Source organism: Polistes dominula, unplaced genomic scaffold (assembly GCF_049000335.1).
Source record: "Polistes dominula isolate Pdom_NZ unplaced genomic scaffold, Pdom_raw_medaka contig_20, whole genome shotgun sequence".
NCBI classification, from domain to species: Eukaryota; Metazoa; Arthropoda; class Insecta; order Hymenoptera; family Vespidae; genus Polistes; species Polistes dominula.
The window spans coordinates 5,510,064-5,527,548 of NW_028301147.1; the positions used below are offsets into that span (position 1 = coordinate 5,510,064).

The 17,485-nt window shown below is 31.8% G+C and overlaps 1 protein-coding gene across 12 annotated transcripts in view; it reads left to right on the forward strand.

The window, feature by feature from the left end:
• Positions 1 to 17,485, forward strand: part of Shal (potassium voltage-gated channel protein Shal) — a 120,822-nt gene that overhangs the window by 87,758 nt on the left and 15,579 nt on the right. For 2 of the 12 annotated variants that reach the window (XR_016178212.1, XR_016178216.1), the window contains exons 5-6: positions 2,754 to 4,360; positions 10,103 to 10,207. The exons of 1 other annotated variant lie outside the window; for it this stretch is intronic. Coding sequence is in view for 1 of the 11 variants with exons in the window: in XM_015335197.2 (XP_015190683.1) it covers positions 4,277 to 4,360; positions 10,103 to 10,246 (228 nt within the window). In the remaining 10 variants the exon portion in view is untranslated. Of the gene's footprint in view, positions 1 to 2,753; positions 4,361 to 10,102; positions 11,192 to 11,728; positions 12,441 to 12,691; positions 12,965 to 15,865; positions 16,594 to 17,485 lie in introns of those variants that run through there. 9 more of the 12 variants (XR_016178215.1, XR_016178214.1, XR_016178210.1 and 6 more) reach the window with 8 other exon arrangements.

Consider the following 17,485-nt stretch of genomic DNA (forward strand, 5'->3'; position numbering starts at 1 on the left):
GAATCAGAAAAGTATTTCATAATTTTGCCGATTTCTCCATTTGGCATTCTATAGAATGCCTAGAAAATGTGTGAAATATGAATATATTTCATGTATTGCCAGCTAGTTTCTACAGAATGCCGGATTTGAAACTTTGCCGGTAACATATATATATAATAATATGTGTTATGAAATTCGTGTTTCAACGTTGAGCAGCTTTGTTTCACTCTACTAATTAATTAATATATCTACGTATTATCCTTGAAACGCGTCTCTACGATCGATCGACCGTAATAATTAATTATTTAGAAATTAACGTAAAATTATATTTGTTTTTCTTTAATCCCTATAATTAAAACTTTCTTATCGTTTAAGGATTAGAAGGTAATATTTCCAAGTGGAACGTCGGAGATTATCGTTGCACACGAATTTTCCAGGATATTTCGATTATCTTTGTTAATCGGACAATTTTTTATTCCTTCATTTTATTTATATCTGTTTACAAACGTTCTGAATGTTTGATCAAGTTGAAAATATCGTGCAAACATACGTAATGCATATGTAGTTCGTTTACATATATAACGCGGTAGAAAAATTGGGGCGAAAAGAAAAATGGGTAAAAACAAAAAGAAGGAAAGAGTAGACACATGGAAATTTCCATAATTTCATTTGGTGGACAAAAAAGTAGCATTGGTGCTGTCTAGTAACGTATTAACATTGTTAAATTTACAATCAGCATTTTATTGTACTATTTTTTTTTCCACATATTAACCTGCTTCCGTCTTTTCCTTTTTTTATTTATATTTATTATTTTCTTTTTTTTCGTAACACTTAAAGTCAGGAGTTCTTCTTATAAAAAGTGAAATGCGAAGGATACGTTTTAATAGCTAATCGTAAAATTATCGTCACGAACGTTTTACCAATTAACATCATTCATTTAGTTAGTAGGATAAAGAATCTGCGCAAAGAAATCGCAAAAATATTTCCCTCCTCAAATCGATTTTTTTGTTTTGAGTTATAAATTTCTTCGGGATTATTCGATCATCCTCCCTGTTAAAATACCACGTATGGCTATTGCTTTTTTTGAACAAATTTTAACTAAGGAGCTTATTTATTAAAAACGTCAATTTTTTATGTAATAACAATTATTACTTAAAATAACAATTCGTACTTTATACTATTATCAAAAAATAGAAATTTTAAATATAAAATTTTGCGATTAAAAAAGAATTAAAATATGTATTAAATTTAAATTTATACATTTTTTTTTATTTTCTAAGTTCTCTGACGAGTTAATTCGTTATTTTCAGTTAAAAGGTTAACATATTCTTTGTTCAAACGATTCAAAATGGTTGTTATTTATACGCAGGTCATATATTACCCATGCGGCTCAAATTAAAAGTCACAGAAAATCAATCTGGTATGGAACGTGTTAAAATTCAAAACTAATAGTTAAAATATTTAAAAAAGAACTAAAAAAGGTCTTTTCGAAATAAAACGCGTTACTTTGTCCGTTTATATATATCGTTTAGGATCGTTTTAAAGAGTATTGATCTTCCGTCGCGACGTCAGAAGGTTCAACGCAAGTTATCGTTGTAGTGTTTTAGAAGAGCATATCATGTAACAAGTACATAAGGCACTGACAGGTGTCGCAAAAACGTCACGAGATTCCTTGTACTTCGAACTTCAAGTTTTCGCGTCCTTTTGCAAAACAAGCAGGCAGGCAGCTGGCCTATTCCGAAAAATCCTTGATGTTTGTAGGTCAAAAGTCAAAAGGTATTGTCGAAAGACGACAAAATACTGTTTCGAGATTACGTGAGTAAATATCATTTTCTGTGTCATAATTCACATAACTAAACTCGGTATATAAAAATTAGAATATTATGTGTTTAATCGTAGAATTTATTATTATAAGATTGGACTAAAAACATATTTATGACATCATGTTATTCATCTAATTGTAGAACCGATTATTATCCAAAATTTGATCCACAAAAATATATATATGCTATTATATTTATTAATTAAAAATAGATCATGTGTGTGACATGTGTAGATTTAGAAAAGATAATGAAATGAAAGGTCATCGTCATTTCATACTTATACATATACTTACTTGTATACTTACGGACATTATTTTATTGCAAAATGTCCGCTTCTGAAATAATTCGGCTATTAGGATTTTTATTTTTAGACTTTTTACCGCCTCTAAATAATAAAAAAAAATTTCTCGTATCGAGAGCTTACTTACAATTAGAACGGAAAGCATTGTTTTGAAATATTCCTTAAATAAATTACAATAAATCGAGTCTTGCGCACGAGACTCGACCCCGTATGTCTCCATGTAGGATAAAACGAGTTAAATAGGTTACAATATATTGCGATGCCATAACCTCCAATAGTGACTTCCTCTCTAGGAATGTGAATTTGTGAAGAATATTTTCGCGAGAAATTGTTGACGAACATGTTGGGTGTTCTTTCTCACTCCCGAGAATATTCTTCAGAAGTACTTCACGTATCTAGCTAGAAATAGTCAAGAGACTTAGAAAGAAAATAAGAAAGTAAGAGAAGAATAGAAAGAAAAATGGTACGATCGTGAAATTGTGTGTATGTGTGTATGAGTGAGAGAAAGAAAGAGTATGTGTGAGAGAGAGAGAGAGAGAGAGAGAGAGAGAGAAAGAGAGGAAGATCAGAATTAAAGAAAAAAAGAAAATCTTAGGATAGGTCAGTCTGGCGTGCAACAATGTAGTGTGTGCTTGTGGTGTGGATTTCAGCAGGCCTACAGTCAATACATCCCAGCTACAAGGGCCCAAGTATCTGGGGCCCAGGGTGGGCAGACGGGGGTCGCCATGGATGGCACTTACCTCGTCGAGGCCTCTTTTTGAGTAAATAACATATACATAGAAATCGAGGTATAAGGTCATTTGATTGATATTTGTATAAGCTGTTAATAAAAAAGAACGGGAAAATGAGAAAAGTAACCAAAAAAAAGTTAATCAGTCTCTTTCTAGCTGATATTTAAAATAATCATGTTACAGAGTCGAGTCGTGTATAAAAATATTTGATAATATGTGTAAAAGTGAACTAAAATAGAAAAAAATAAACGAATGTATGAAGGAAACTCTTATAAAGCTCGAAAACGAAAAGGAACGTAATTATTCGAGACTAGAGGTTATGAAAATAAATCACGAAAAAGAAAAAAGAGAGACAGAGAGAGAGAGAGAGAGAGAGAGAGAGAGAGAAAGAAAGAAACGAGGTGAAGATGAATCGAAAATCGACTTGAATTAAAAAAAAAAATTAGTAAGCTACACAAAAAGAAAATCGCTGTATCAATCAATCAAATTCTTCTGTATTTCCTCATTTCCGTGCCATCTTCATGGATGCGACCTCTCGACCCCCGGGATTATCAACGTTGACGATCGATGATGATTCGACGTTTGGATTCTATATGCTGATGGATACGACGACCACAACGATGATTATCTTCATATTACTACACTGCTCTATCACCACTGTCACCACCAACTCCAACGCCATCACCACCACCACCACCATCACCACTGCCATTCCGATCATCGTCACCATCTTCATCGTCATCGACGTCGTCTCCTTACATCGACTTCGAACACACTTCGGATACCACAATGGCGGCTCCCTCTTCTTGTCCATTCAATTTATGCCACACTCAATAATGCATTTTTAATGAAACAATCGTTCGTTTGATAATTTATAAATTAAACAAACAAAATAATACCGGATGAATAAAACACATTTATCGAATACAAATAACAAAAAAATATCCGAACGATGAAAATAAAAAAATATCAAAAATGTAAACCGCTGGTGATCATAAACACGCATTTTGGATGTACGAATCCAAAAATAACGTGTAATATATTCAACGTCACTCGGGATGGTATGAAACAAAAAAAAACAAAAATTAACAAACAAAAATATAAACACAAAAATAATAACAATACGATAAACAATCGCTCGACTGCTAACAATCGTTGATGGCGTCATGGAATGGAATTGTCATTATAACGAAAAAATGGAAAATAACAAAATTGAAAAAAAAAAAAACAAAAAAAAATGTTCCAATCGTACGACGATGGGCTGGCTTGCTGGATATGCGATGCTAACGAACGGCGAATGAAAACGAACGTCAAAAAAAAAAAAATAACGGGGCGCACGTATATACGCGCAATGTATGCAAAATGAAAACGACGAACAATTGAACCGAACTATTTCACGACGAATCCAATTCTACGACGACGTTACACGTGTCCACGTATAGAGCTTGTCCTATCAGCTCACCTCGAACGAGAGCAAGGATAGAGTGGTGCTCGTATATGGCGACCGTATACAAGTGCGGACAAAGGTAAAGAAATTGTTTCCTCATTTGGAAACGCTTGTGGACGCTATGATATTTCGTTATAAAAATATAAAGAGAGGGACAGAGAGAGAGGGAGAGAGAGAAAGAGAGAGAGAGAAAGAGAGAGAGAAAGCGAGAGAGAGAGAGAGCAATGATAACAAAAGATGATATTCATGATGATGATAATAATGATACAGATGATTACGATACTGCTGCTGATGCAATGATTTATATACATATACATACATATATAGATATGATATCTGTACAATTGCGTCTATATACATATGTATATGATAATAGATGTGATATACGTATGCAAATATCTATGTATATATATATACACACGATTTTATGATTTTGGATGATGATGTCTTGCCTCACACGATGGGAGGACACACGAGAGGCACACGACGAGGGTCCTCCAGAACAGAAATCCTCTTTGGTGATCGTGTCAGCCGATCGTGCGAGCCGATCTTATCGCGTGGCTGTCTTATCTGAGTTGGCTTTATGGGTGTTCGCTTTCTTTCTAACAGTTCATATATTTCTTTTATTGACATTTTGATTATTCATCATAATACTATGCTAACAACACCTGGATGATGATATTACGGTTTTAGCTATGATCGTTTATATTGGCTGATCTGAACAATTTATTTAATTTACTGCTTATCGTCGTAACATTGCTTTTTTTAATAGTAAGATTGATGCGTTCGTTGTTTTTAGGTAGATATCGAGAACGATATAAAATTGATTAGAAATTCTAATAATGGAATATTTGAAATATAGGAGATAGAATATCGATTGGTTAAATTACAAGAGAGACATATCGGATAATTAATGGATCATTAGTAATCGAACTTAAAGATTTCTTTTCTACGAGTGTTTATTCTTGGATGTCACCGTCGTGGTAATTTTCGTATGTATATATGAATATCTAATTGTTCAAGAGAACAATAATAACTTTATGATCATCATTCTGCTATAATTAATATTTCGCGATATAAGAATCGAAGATATTGAAGCATTCTTAGAATTTCTAATTGGGTCATGATAAAATTACGTTCTCTTTTTCTTATTATTTATTACCCGTTACGTGAAATTAGATTTTTTCGCTTCAATATACCCCATCGATCTTATTCTATTTTCATAAACGCAAAATGGTAAATCAATTTTTGATTCTATTACATTTTCGATATTACTTTCTCGAAAGATGCATACAAGTGGCAAAACGAAGTCTTACATCTTATCAACTTCATCGCGATTGAACATAAAAATGATAGAACACAGAAAATGAAAGAAAATGAAAAAAAGTATACGTGTTATAGTATATTAGCCTTTTACAATAGTTAAGATCAACCTTCATCTTTACTTTTATTCCCCTTTTTGTATTCTACCATTGGAATTCATTGCAGCTTTTTTTTTGTGACATATCTTGATTATCATGATCTTATCATGATTCTTAAAGCTCCTATACACATTTAAGCATATTTATGATCCATGCATTAATTCCAATGTTTCATGATACATATTATGATATATACGTGGAAACATACTTATTTTTAGCATCGGTAAATCAGTATTTGCATCGATACAAGAAAAAAACAGCTGTTTTAACGTTGATGTCACACGAGAAACTGAGAAGAATTAGTAATGCGAAGGCTGAAATGAAAACTGATGTAATTTTTATGAAACCTTTGGTATCGCAAAATGTTTCAACGTGTATAGGGCGTTTTCGAAGTTTCATGTTGGCATCTTTAAACACACGAAGGTAAAAAAAACGTAAAAAAAGAAAATAAATATTCAAGTATTCTTATTTCATTGCACGAGTGCATCTCTAAGTGCATGTAGACAAATGAGGAGATATTAGAGCGTCGAATATAAAGAGATCTGTGTTGATAGTCTCTCTCTCTCTTTTTCTCTTTCTCTTTCTTTTTCTTTTTATATTTAAAGTGACATCACAAAAATAGTTCTGACAAAGTAGTCTTTTTATCCTTTCACCTTTCCTTTGCTTTCGTTTCACGAGTATACAGATTCATTCATTATCAGATGTGTTCATTTGATTCATTCATTGACAAAGTGTTTCATTTGATATCATCATCACTATTATCAATATTAACATAGTCGTCGCCATCAACTCTATCTCTGTCTTGTTTTTCCCCTCTTATATTATACATGATCTAAAAAACAGGCTTGTTTATATTAATACGTATACTTTACGCAAACGCAGAAAAATAGAAATACATGAGTTGTAAAGGCTATTTGTGTTTACACTTTAATGAGAAACACATTTTTAGGGCATCCACGACAGGGTTATTATGTTTTGCATCGAGAAAGAAATAAACGAAAGCAACAAATGTGAACGAATTTCCCCGGGAAAATTGTGGGGAAACCCATGGGAATCTCCGGGAAATTGTGGGGATCCCCTGGGGAGAATCCCGAGAAAATTGTAAGGAACCCCTGAGAATCCGGAGAAATCCATGGGGTTTCTTGTAGAGACATTCATATTGTGATTTTATTGCACCCCTCTAGACATTGCGTAATGCTTTCAGAAGAGAGTTTTTTTATAGGTGTTTATAATAAAAAAGATATTCCACGTAACGGTAATGTTTAATAAGATTCATAAGTGCGTGTTGTTTTCGAACGTTTCTCGCTTTATCATGAATTATTCTCTTTCTTCAATTTTTGGCGAATCTTCACATTTGTTTCGGTTGCATTTTATTGTATTTTTTATTTATTATTTTATTATGATCTAATCAATTATTAAAGCTCGTAAATTATATACGTTTAGAACTAAACTATTTAAATTGTTTATTTTGTAGGAAGAAGACGAAATAAGATCGAGTTTTGCCTTCTGTTGAATTTAAAAGTGATTATTATATATTACGTGCCGTGTTAAAGGCACGTAAATGTTCGTATTATTTTGTATATTCGTCTAATTAAATTTTCCGTTAAAATTGGGTCAACATCCATAAAATCCGGTAAAGAAAAAACATTGGTAAGAATTCCCAACTTTGAGATTTCGTTCTTTTATGTGGGTATATCTTTTTCCCGCGGGGAAAAGATTTTCTTCTTAATGTAGTTAGTGAATGCCTTATAACATTTTTAACGTTTACTCTTTTTTTCATTTAAAGTGATTTTTATATATAAAGAGGTAACGCTGCTATTGGTTGGACGTCCTATGATACTTTTATCATCCTTCATCTTTAGTTTAATGAAAATGCATTATTGCGTTTCGCACAAGCACCCTAACGTTTCTAGTGCTGCTAATAATAGTTTTGACTTCGTTTGATGCAAAAGTTTAAGTTTACGATAGATTATATCCTTTTCATTGTATTTTGATGGAAGAATTCTTTCGTCGAATATTCGAAACAATTCCTGTAGTCTCTACATGTACTTACACTTCGGATAGAAAAGGTAAATTATTTATGAAGTAATTACTTGTATATATATATATATCACATTTGATTCAATAATTAAGAATCCTGCTTGACATTATCTCCGATTTTATTTGAATGCGATATAGTTTCTTTTTTTTTATTCGAAAGATATATCATTGAGTGCAAGAATTTTCAAACATTTCATTTGATACATATATACGTACTTAGATACATACATACATAAATACATACATACTTATGTATTTGGTGATAGCTTGTAAGGATTAGGTATGTGTATATAGGAATGTACGAAGTGCATCATGCACCTGCAGTGCGGTGCAGCTTGTCATGAGGAATTATTAGCTCGAACGATTCTTGTCTTCGAGGAAAACAGGACATAGCGTTGACTATCGAGCAAACGACGATAAGTGGACAATGACGAATACCTTGACTTGCAAAGGTCATCACCGCAATGCGTTCAAGCATGTATTTTCACGGACCTAGTCTGAGTATTAGTATTATCCAGACTAAACGTAGAACGTCCAACTTTTCCGGAGTGAAGAAATTTCTAATAAATTTAGTTTGCTCGAACTCGATGTAATTAAGCACGAATTTATTATACATTCTTGAGATACATTCCTGAAATGAGATGCTGGTGACTATTCTTTTATTCTATTATATATTATATTTAAATATCTTATATATTTATATTTATGTTATCGTTAAAACGTAAAATCAGCTAAACCATAAAATAATGATTATACACTTTAACGGTAATATATATACTATTGTATATCGTGACGTTAACACTTTTGCTTAAGGCTTATTACTTGACTATTTATAAGTTCATTTATTTATTACAATTTTATCGAAGAAATGGAAAATATTTCGTTATTATTTAATTCTATTCATCTGACAAAGAGAATGGAAAGCTTCGATAAAGAGATCTATGTATTATATATATATATATAATACATAGTTGTAGCTTTGTTATATCGTGCTTTCGATAAATATGTTACTACTCATATTGCATGCTTCTGTACATACATAAATACATATATACTCTATATACTTACATACTGTTCAATACCTTTGTAGTTTCCATACTATACGTTTCTATCTTTATCGATTACGTATTATCTTTTTCTTCTTCTTCTTCTTGTTCCTCATTGTATTTATTAATTATTACTGTGCTTGCTTCGCATTTGTTGTTTTTATTATAATTGTCTCTGTTGTTCATTGTTACGCATGATTTCGTTTCTCTGCACGTGGCCACATGTCTCTTTCATTCTTCCCCTTCCTCTCGCTCTCTCTTCGTTTTTTCGACTAAAAATAATTAATTCTAATTACTAACTCGGTAATATTTTATAACTTTTGCAATTAGATGTATTAGAAAAAACAAATATATTAGAAAAGCGACTCAACCCTCTTTTCTTTTCTCGAAATATGTTTAAAAATAAAACTTTATTTTGTTACTTTATAATTATCTTGAAATTAGATTCTTTTAAATATTTATTTTTTTCTTTCAAATATATCAAATGTAGCTAATAACGTGCTTCTCTTGAACGAATAAACAATTTCTTGGATAATGGATAAACATTCTTGTAGTTAAATGTTTTTTGTCATCATTTTTGTTCTCTTTCTAAAAGAAAAAAAAAGTTAACAATGATCATCTCGCATCATTTTCATCGACGTATATTTTTGCTCGTAGTATATAATTTTAATTTATTTCTTTCGTTCACTCAATATTTTTATTTTATATCTTTTTCATTTTTACCATCATGTACACGAGATGAACATTTTATATTTTATATCGGTCACTAGCCGATTTTTCTTTTTTTCTTTTTTGTCGAAAAAGATAACGCGAAATTGATCTTCGAACATATTCGAAAGTTCCTCGTAGTTGGCTCGAGTATTTTATATCCTGAGTTTCATAAACCGTGACATTTGATAGAGCACTATTGTGTTGCATTTTTTTTTTTTTGTATGTCTAAATGGGCTCTCCGCATGAGCAAGCAAAAGAGAAATGATCGATACAGCTAAAAACATTGAAAGAGAGAAGAGAGGTGAGGGAGGAGAGATAGACATAATTTAAAATTTGTCTTAATCGGTTTAGAAATGAGAGAGCGAGAGAATGAGAAAGTATGGGAGAGAGAGAGAGAGAGAGAGGGAGAAAATGAAGAGATAGAAAGAAAAAAGGGCGCAAGAGAGAGAGAGAGAGAGAGAGAGAGAGAGAGAGAGAGAGAAGAAGCGAGCGAAAGAGACAGAGAGAAAGAGAGAGAGAAATAAAAAGTTGTGGGAAAGAAAAGAAAATAGTGGGAAGAAGGGAAAGAACATTCAAACATATCCGAAATGCCAATTGTTCCAGGACCTAAAGAAGCGCGGTTCCCACACCTGTGACATGCAGGCCCTACAGCCACTTCCGGTCCCCACCACCACCACAACCAACACTGCGCCTGCCATGACTACTTCCGGTGGGCAGCCACCGCTTCCGCTTTCGGAGACCGCTTGAGTACGATCGAGACCAATCACAATCACCATATCCACTAATAAGATCACCTATAACTTTCATCGTTCTTCTCTACTGATTGCTTCGAGAACGAACTACGGTGGCCATCTGGCCACGAATACGGTGAGCCTGAATCACGATCATTTAAAAAAGAAATTTAAACAAAATATATAGAACAAAAAATATATAGAAAACGAAAAAAAAAATACTAGAAAGGAAGATGGATGAGATATCGTTGAAAAAGAAAGGAAAAAGGAACATTGAGAAGAAGAATGTGTATAAAAAAGCGCGTCACACCGGAAGTAGTCGAAAACTTCTTCGTGATCTCTATTGATAGATTTTCGTGATTCACATGTATTGTTGCTCACTTTGGATACTTTTCTTAATTAATGATAGATTAGTAATCGAGAAACAATTTGCAACAGTTTATCACGATCCACACTCTATACGACGAAAGTTTTACATCAGTTTAAACACGCAAGTGATTTCTTGTTCTTATGAATTTAATTCGTTTAAAATACGAATTTTTGTTGATTAATGAAAATTTATATTTTTTCACAAACACAATGTAATAAGTGTAATTTATTTTTCTGAATAATAATTTGTTTCATTGAAAATTTGAATAATTATTAATATAAGAACAATTTATATCATTAAAAATATATTTTCCGTTAAAGTTGGGAATTTGTAAAGTTGAATCATTCGAAATCAGAAATTCTAGATAATTTTTGAAAAATTAATTATTAAATTTTTATAAGAATGATCTCCACAAGATTTTTAACGTTTTCAAAATGTTATAAAATATTTTATGAGATTCTGACTTCAAATTATTTTGGAAACGATTTGAAACTGTGTATTAATCGAATCGTTTCAAATATTTGCTAGGGATTCGTATCAAATGGGTTCGCATGAAATGTACAAACTTACTTCAGCCAATGGTTTCTCTTCTTTCTTGTCAGATACTTTCTAGCAGTAGAAAAGTTTATTCGATCGTATTGTCATATCTCCAAGCGTTGGAGAAAACTTATATGTTTTCTTTCTAAATCTTTTGGCTACTTTCGGTGGTTAGCGCTTTTTTTTCTCAGCATACAATAAGTTTCCCATTCTTTTTCGATATTTCACTCTTTTTCTCTCGCGATATTACTAATCAAAGTAATCCAGTAATCGTAAGATAATTCTAGTCTAATAATGATCACATTTTTCAAATAATATTTTATTCTAAATTAAAATATTTAATTTTTTTAAAAATGACATTTAAATAAAATTATATTTCAAAATCATATTTTAAATATTTTGTATAAAAGGAATTATCTATATATGCATATATATTTTTTTGTATTTATTATTGTTTTTATTCGGATGAATTCAAATTTGTTAAAAACAAAAAATACCTAACGTTAAATCACGCGTCAAAGATTTCTAAATGAAATTATTCGATAGCTATTATTTTATTAATAATAATGAAGCTTTGTTGTTTCTTTCAAGCGACAACCTATCAACTGTACTAGCCTACGAGTGTATAATGTCTTATAGTCTGTGAAAGGGTAAAACGCAACGACTTTTTGTCGTATCCAACTCGTCACGGTCGAGCGATAATTATACGAGCTACCCCTTCAGTTCTCCTCGCGATTATTGGATTACGCTTTAAGATCGAGATGCTTACTTTTAGTTAAAAGGACGAGAGCTATAATAAAACTTGATTATACGCTAATTAATATCGGATATTCGTCATTCGAGCGTGAAATATGACCTTTTGATCCTAATAATTTGAAAAAGACAGTAACTCATTGTTTAAACTTGTTACATTTAATGTTTCTTATAAAAATGAAAATAATCTTTTTTTATAATTATCAAAATCCTAGAAAATCTACGAAACTTCATATTTAATATTCGTTTATTCTCCTAAATTTCTTTGAACGTAGTATTCGTTTTATCAGTCAACGTTTCTAATACAGTCTTGCCGTTTTGTTTGAACATAATGAAGAGTACGTTGAGTTGATTCTTCGCAAAATATGTATCGGTCGATAGTATCGAGTTTGGTATCGAGGCAGATCAGCCAGCAAATGGATGATGAATCAACCGGTAATCGTACACCAAAGCTCGTTACTCGAATTTCGATCCTGAGAGCTTTAGATGCTCGACTAGAGGATGATGCCAGTTTGAGAAAGGAACTTGATCCTCCGAAACGAGGTCGAAGGTAAATTTACACTGAGGTAAACCGCCGAAATACCTGGCGTGGAATGAATACGTTCCTATTGGCTTATCTCACAGTCCCCTTTCCGGATAGAATCGTCATCGTTCGATCGATAATTCGAATGACAATGTTTCAATAAAATCAGGAGAATGATTTATAATATTTTTCAAACGATTACCTATAGATTAATTCTTCATTATTACGACTAATCTCGAAATAAATATTGATTCAGATATTTATCGTGTTTTGAATAGATACGAAAATGACATTGAATGGTAGAAATGGATCATTCACAAACGATGGGAACGAGCTTCGTTATCTGGTCATCGACCATACAATACCAACTAACTATCTCTCTCTCGAAGTAACTCTGAGAGAGCCTCGAGGTATAATCTCGCAGAGATATCGATCAAAGTTCTCCACTCTCAACGGTGTTACTCTCCTCTCTAGTTTCCTGGGGTGCAAGCAACCGAGTCGAGTGTGTTATTTCTATCGCTCATTCTGCTGCTTTAGCCAGTTTCACCAAGGTATCTACCATCGTTTCTGTATAAATGTGTGTGTGTGTTTCTGTTAGTGTATGTGACGGAATATAGAAACTCACTCCCGCATAGAAAAAAAGAGACGCGTATGCGCCATCAGCACCACTTTCACGGACGCCTCACTTATTCTCGAGATACTTTCAAGCTTTTCTCCTTCTTTTTTCCTACTTTTGGTACGTCTATCTATCTCTTTCTAGCCCTTTTCCTACAAACCAGTTTAGCCTTTCTCTCTCTCTCTCTCTCTCTTTCGTTTCTTTCATCCTCCATTTTCCGTAACTGTACCATCATTCTCGTTTTACTGGTTTCTTCTTTTGCATGACAATCGTCAGCGTTGTTTCCTTCCCTTCTATTTCTCTTTTTATTTCTCTTTCGTGAATCTTCTTCAACATTAAGCAAGTTGGCCGACTTTTCTCTAGAACACATGCCATAGCAAAGCCTAGTTTACTTCTTAGACTTTTCTTTGTTCAACTTCCGAAAAATCTGATAGTCTTACGAATAGGCGAAGTCCATCCTTTTCCGATATCTGCTCTTTATTTTTTCCTCTCTTTTATTTTTTGTTAAGTTTCTAAATTGTATTCCCTTATCCAATTTTAACTGATCAATTGGCGGGTTTCATGCGTGTTTTGCGACTGACTCGCTGTTCAGATTTCATCTTTCTTCTATGCTGTTTTATTAGGCCCTTCTATTTTTTGAATTTCGATTTCACAAATATTTTGATTCCCTTTTTATTTTCTATGTAAATTTGACTCATTTGATTGACACTTTTATATAATATTGTTTCTTTTGTCGATAATGTTTTTCAATTTTCAATTTATATGGAACTCCAGAAATTAGTTTGTTATATAATTTTTGTCTATAAAAATTCGTTAAAATAATAAAATTACTCTTATATTCAAAATTGACAAGCTTTTTATTAAATGAAAATAAATTGGATTTAGATAATAATGGTACGTATATTATATATTACGTGGATCTTACTTATATACACATAATTGACAGAAATTATTGGATAATTCGACGATACGGTAGTTTTATAAATGGAGATAATATTTTATCTAAAAATTGATCGCGATTTTAACTATAGTATTCGGTAAATTTGCATAAAAACTTTTTTTTTTCATAAGTACCTACTCCACATTATGTTCTTCGTTCGCACATTCTGGCTTACAAGGCTCAAATGTTTATCAATTTAATGCATTTTCCGTGAGATTGGCAAATTTGAATGCGTCCAAGCGTGAAATTGCAATATAGATAAGCAGCGTTCTCGAATCGATGGATTTACCATCACACATAATTTAAATTCAGTGAATCTATTGATCTTATTTGGATTTGCTTGAGGGATGAAAAAGAGAAGTATGAATGACATCTAGCGAGTTTATGCTTTAAATTAAACAATTATTTTTTTATAATGTGTTTTAATCCCAGTTCTGATCAATTATAAGGGAGGTTTCTATTACAATCTTCAATTTTCAATGACTGATTATTTTCAATATATTTTCAATTTCCAATATATTTATCCTCTAATGGAAGTTATAGAAGCTGTAAAAGGCATTATTGTAATAAATGATAACAATAATATATTTTCAGTATAATCGTCAATATTATTTATAAGGCAGTACTTGATGTTTGGCTGCTGTTATGATTGTTCTATGTTGCTATTAAGACTCTTCATAATACATTGTTTTCTTAAAGTGTTTCACAATATCACTTCTCGATATTTTTTTTAGCCCGTCCTTTAATGATCCTACGTCATTTCACATCACAAACATTCCTAGCACAAGTAAAGACGAGGTATATTCCTAATAAACTCGGCAAGGGTTTTATAGTTTTTCCGCTCTACAAATACACATCAATAGGGATCCGGATTCTTTTGAAATCAGCTATATTTAAGGATTCATTCTGGTTTATACGCTGAAAAAAAGGCTATTTTCACGATTTTTTTTTTAGGCTTTGTTGAATACATATACATATGAAAGTTGTTGGGTATGATAAATACACTCTAGAAGTACTAGAAACAAATTTTTTTTTATTGTTTTTAACATTTTTTGACATTCAAAATGGCTGACAAACGTGAACCCTTCAAAAGTAGGTATGCTGTTGGCGGGCATCGAAATTTGAGAACGGGTGATCTAAAACAAAAAAATTAAATGGTTTTAAATTCAGTATGACAATGGCTATCGGGTATGCTAAAACTATTAATTTTTATGAAAACAAAACAAAATGACGGCCATTTTTCGAAAAATAAAAAAATCAACGATTTTTTTCGCACTTTTTTGTAAAAAAAAAAATAGTAAAAATTAATATTTTGACTTGGTTATAGCATGCGAGATAGCTATTCATGTTTAGAGTATGTGGTTTAAATTTCATAAGGATCGGTTGAGTAGTTTTGGAGATATCATGCCCGCCAACCGAAAAAACGTTGTTTCGAGAAAAACGCGTTTAAAATTTCTTTTAACAAATTTTTAAAAAGTCTGACTTTACCTTATTCTGCGATGCCTGCACCATATAATATGCCTTCTGCTTCTTCAAAATACTCATTTTAATCCACTCTAGTCTTTTTTCGTTGTGTCCTGGCCTCTTTTGAAGATTCTCCGCTCAAACGATTGGCTGAGCGCACACGCGTGTTGTCGCGGTTACTAGAGTAATTGACTGCGATAGGGCCAAGTTTTATCCCCAAAACGTGCATTATTTTTAGTATTGGATCAAAACCTTCGTTGAATATACAAGCTGCCAATTTACAAGCTATTTGAACAATTTTTTTTACCATTAAATAAGTGTTTAGGCACCATAGCCCAAACGCATTTGTTGAAGCACTCATTATTATTTTGAGTGTGGTTACCTAAACATCTTTCAAGTAATTGGTCAACATTAACCTTTTGTTTTTTGCAGCTATATTCATGCAGAGACATTTCCACTTACACAACCGCAAATGGTTTGAAAATGATAAACCCGAATGAACCCTTAAAGGCTCTCTAATATCCAATTACCAAAAATGTTGTGAACGGTTTAGAAAATATCTTACATTTTGCATTGTCAGAGTAAAATATTCGTAAAATATTTAACGAAACGATGAGAATAAAGTTATATGATTCATTTTGTAGAAATAAAATATTATACAATTTCGTTGTAACTTTTTCATGTACATTAAAATTCCTTTCTAGTACACCGCGCATATACGCAATCAGATAAAGGCAAAGAAGTGAGATTTGAATGCAACTTAAAGACGAGATATTCCCATTTCCCATTGTAATTTAAGAATTTTTTCGTAGTATGTCGTGAAGAAATATTTTTATACTTCGAAAAATTATTATATATCTTCCATGTAGATAGATACTCGGCAGTTTAATATTTTGTTTTTTATTTTTTGCCAGACGTTCTAGAAGGCTGACTTTAAAAAGTAACATTGAAATCCTTTTTTCTCTTTTAATCCTTTACTCTCGTTTGACTTTTGGAAATTTGGTTGGGGCTTAAAAAAAGCTGCGACAATAGATGACCGAGTTCTCGACTGTTCATGATTGGCGGGCTTGTTACGAATAACTTTTAAAAACTACTGACTATTATTTCGAGAACTCGCATAAGACTCGTTAATAACTGCATCGGATTCTGCTAGAATTTTTTAAGAATACAAAGAGATAGAAAGAGAGAGAGAAATAGTAGGATTTTAAGCTTACTATGAGACATACCTCATAGTATAACAAACAATACAACATACCTTGAACAAGATAAACTTTCGCATTAGAGCGCATTTTTCATATTAGATAATAAAATGCGCTAGTTTGACTTTCGAAAGAATATTAAAGAATGAACAATTGTTATTTTTGTGACAGTATTTTCCGTGAAAAAAATTTGTTTTTCGATAAATTTTCAAATATCATCCCATGTTATTTTCACTAATCCGATCGAGCTCTTTCGACCCAAAGCAGTTTAAGTAATGAAATATCTATTAGTGACACAATGAAGCTGATGTTATTCTAATTAGATGTGTATCGATCATGTTACATGGAGGTTTACATTTTGCGGCTGGCCAGAGTCATAGAAATTTTACCATATTCCTGTAATTCTATTAATACGATTACTGACGTTGACACGTTTTAAATGCGTCCTCGTAGCAACATCATTTTCTACGTATATACTATATATATATATATAATTTACATTATTAAATAATTTATTCCAACGAACAAATTAATTATTCGTTTCTTCGTTTGACATTGTATTTAAAATTATTCAATTTATAATTGTTTCCAATTCATCGAATGTTTCAACAAATTAATTATAACATTAGTTAATTGTTACAAACTATTCCATTTCAAAGATACAAGCTCTCGTTTGTTTTTTTAGTTATCATTTATATATTACATAATATATTTGATAATCGGAGTAATTTAAATAGACAGACTAATTTTAAATGAATTTGTCATATTATTATCTTATACTTTTTTTCAGTTTAAGCATTTCGATTAAGTTCTTATCATATAAATATTCAAATTAGTTGGGTTTAAGGTTAGT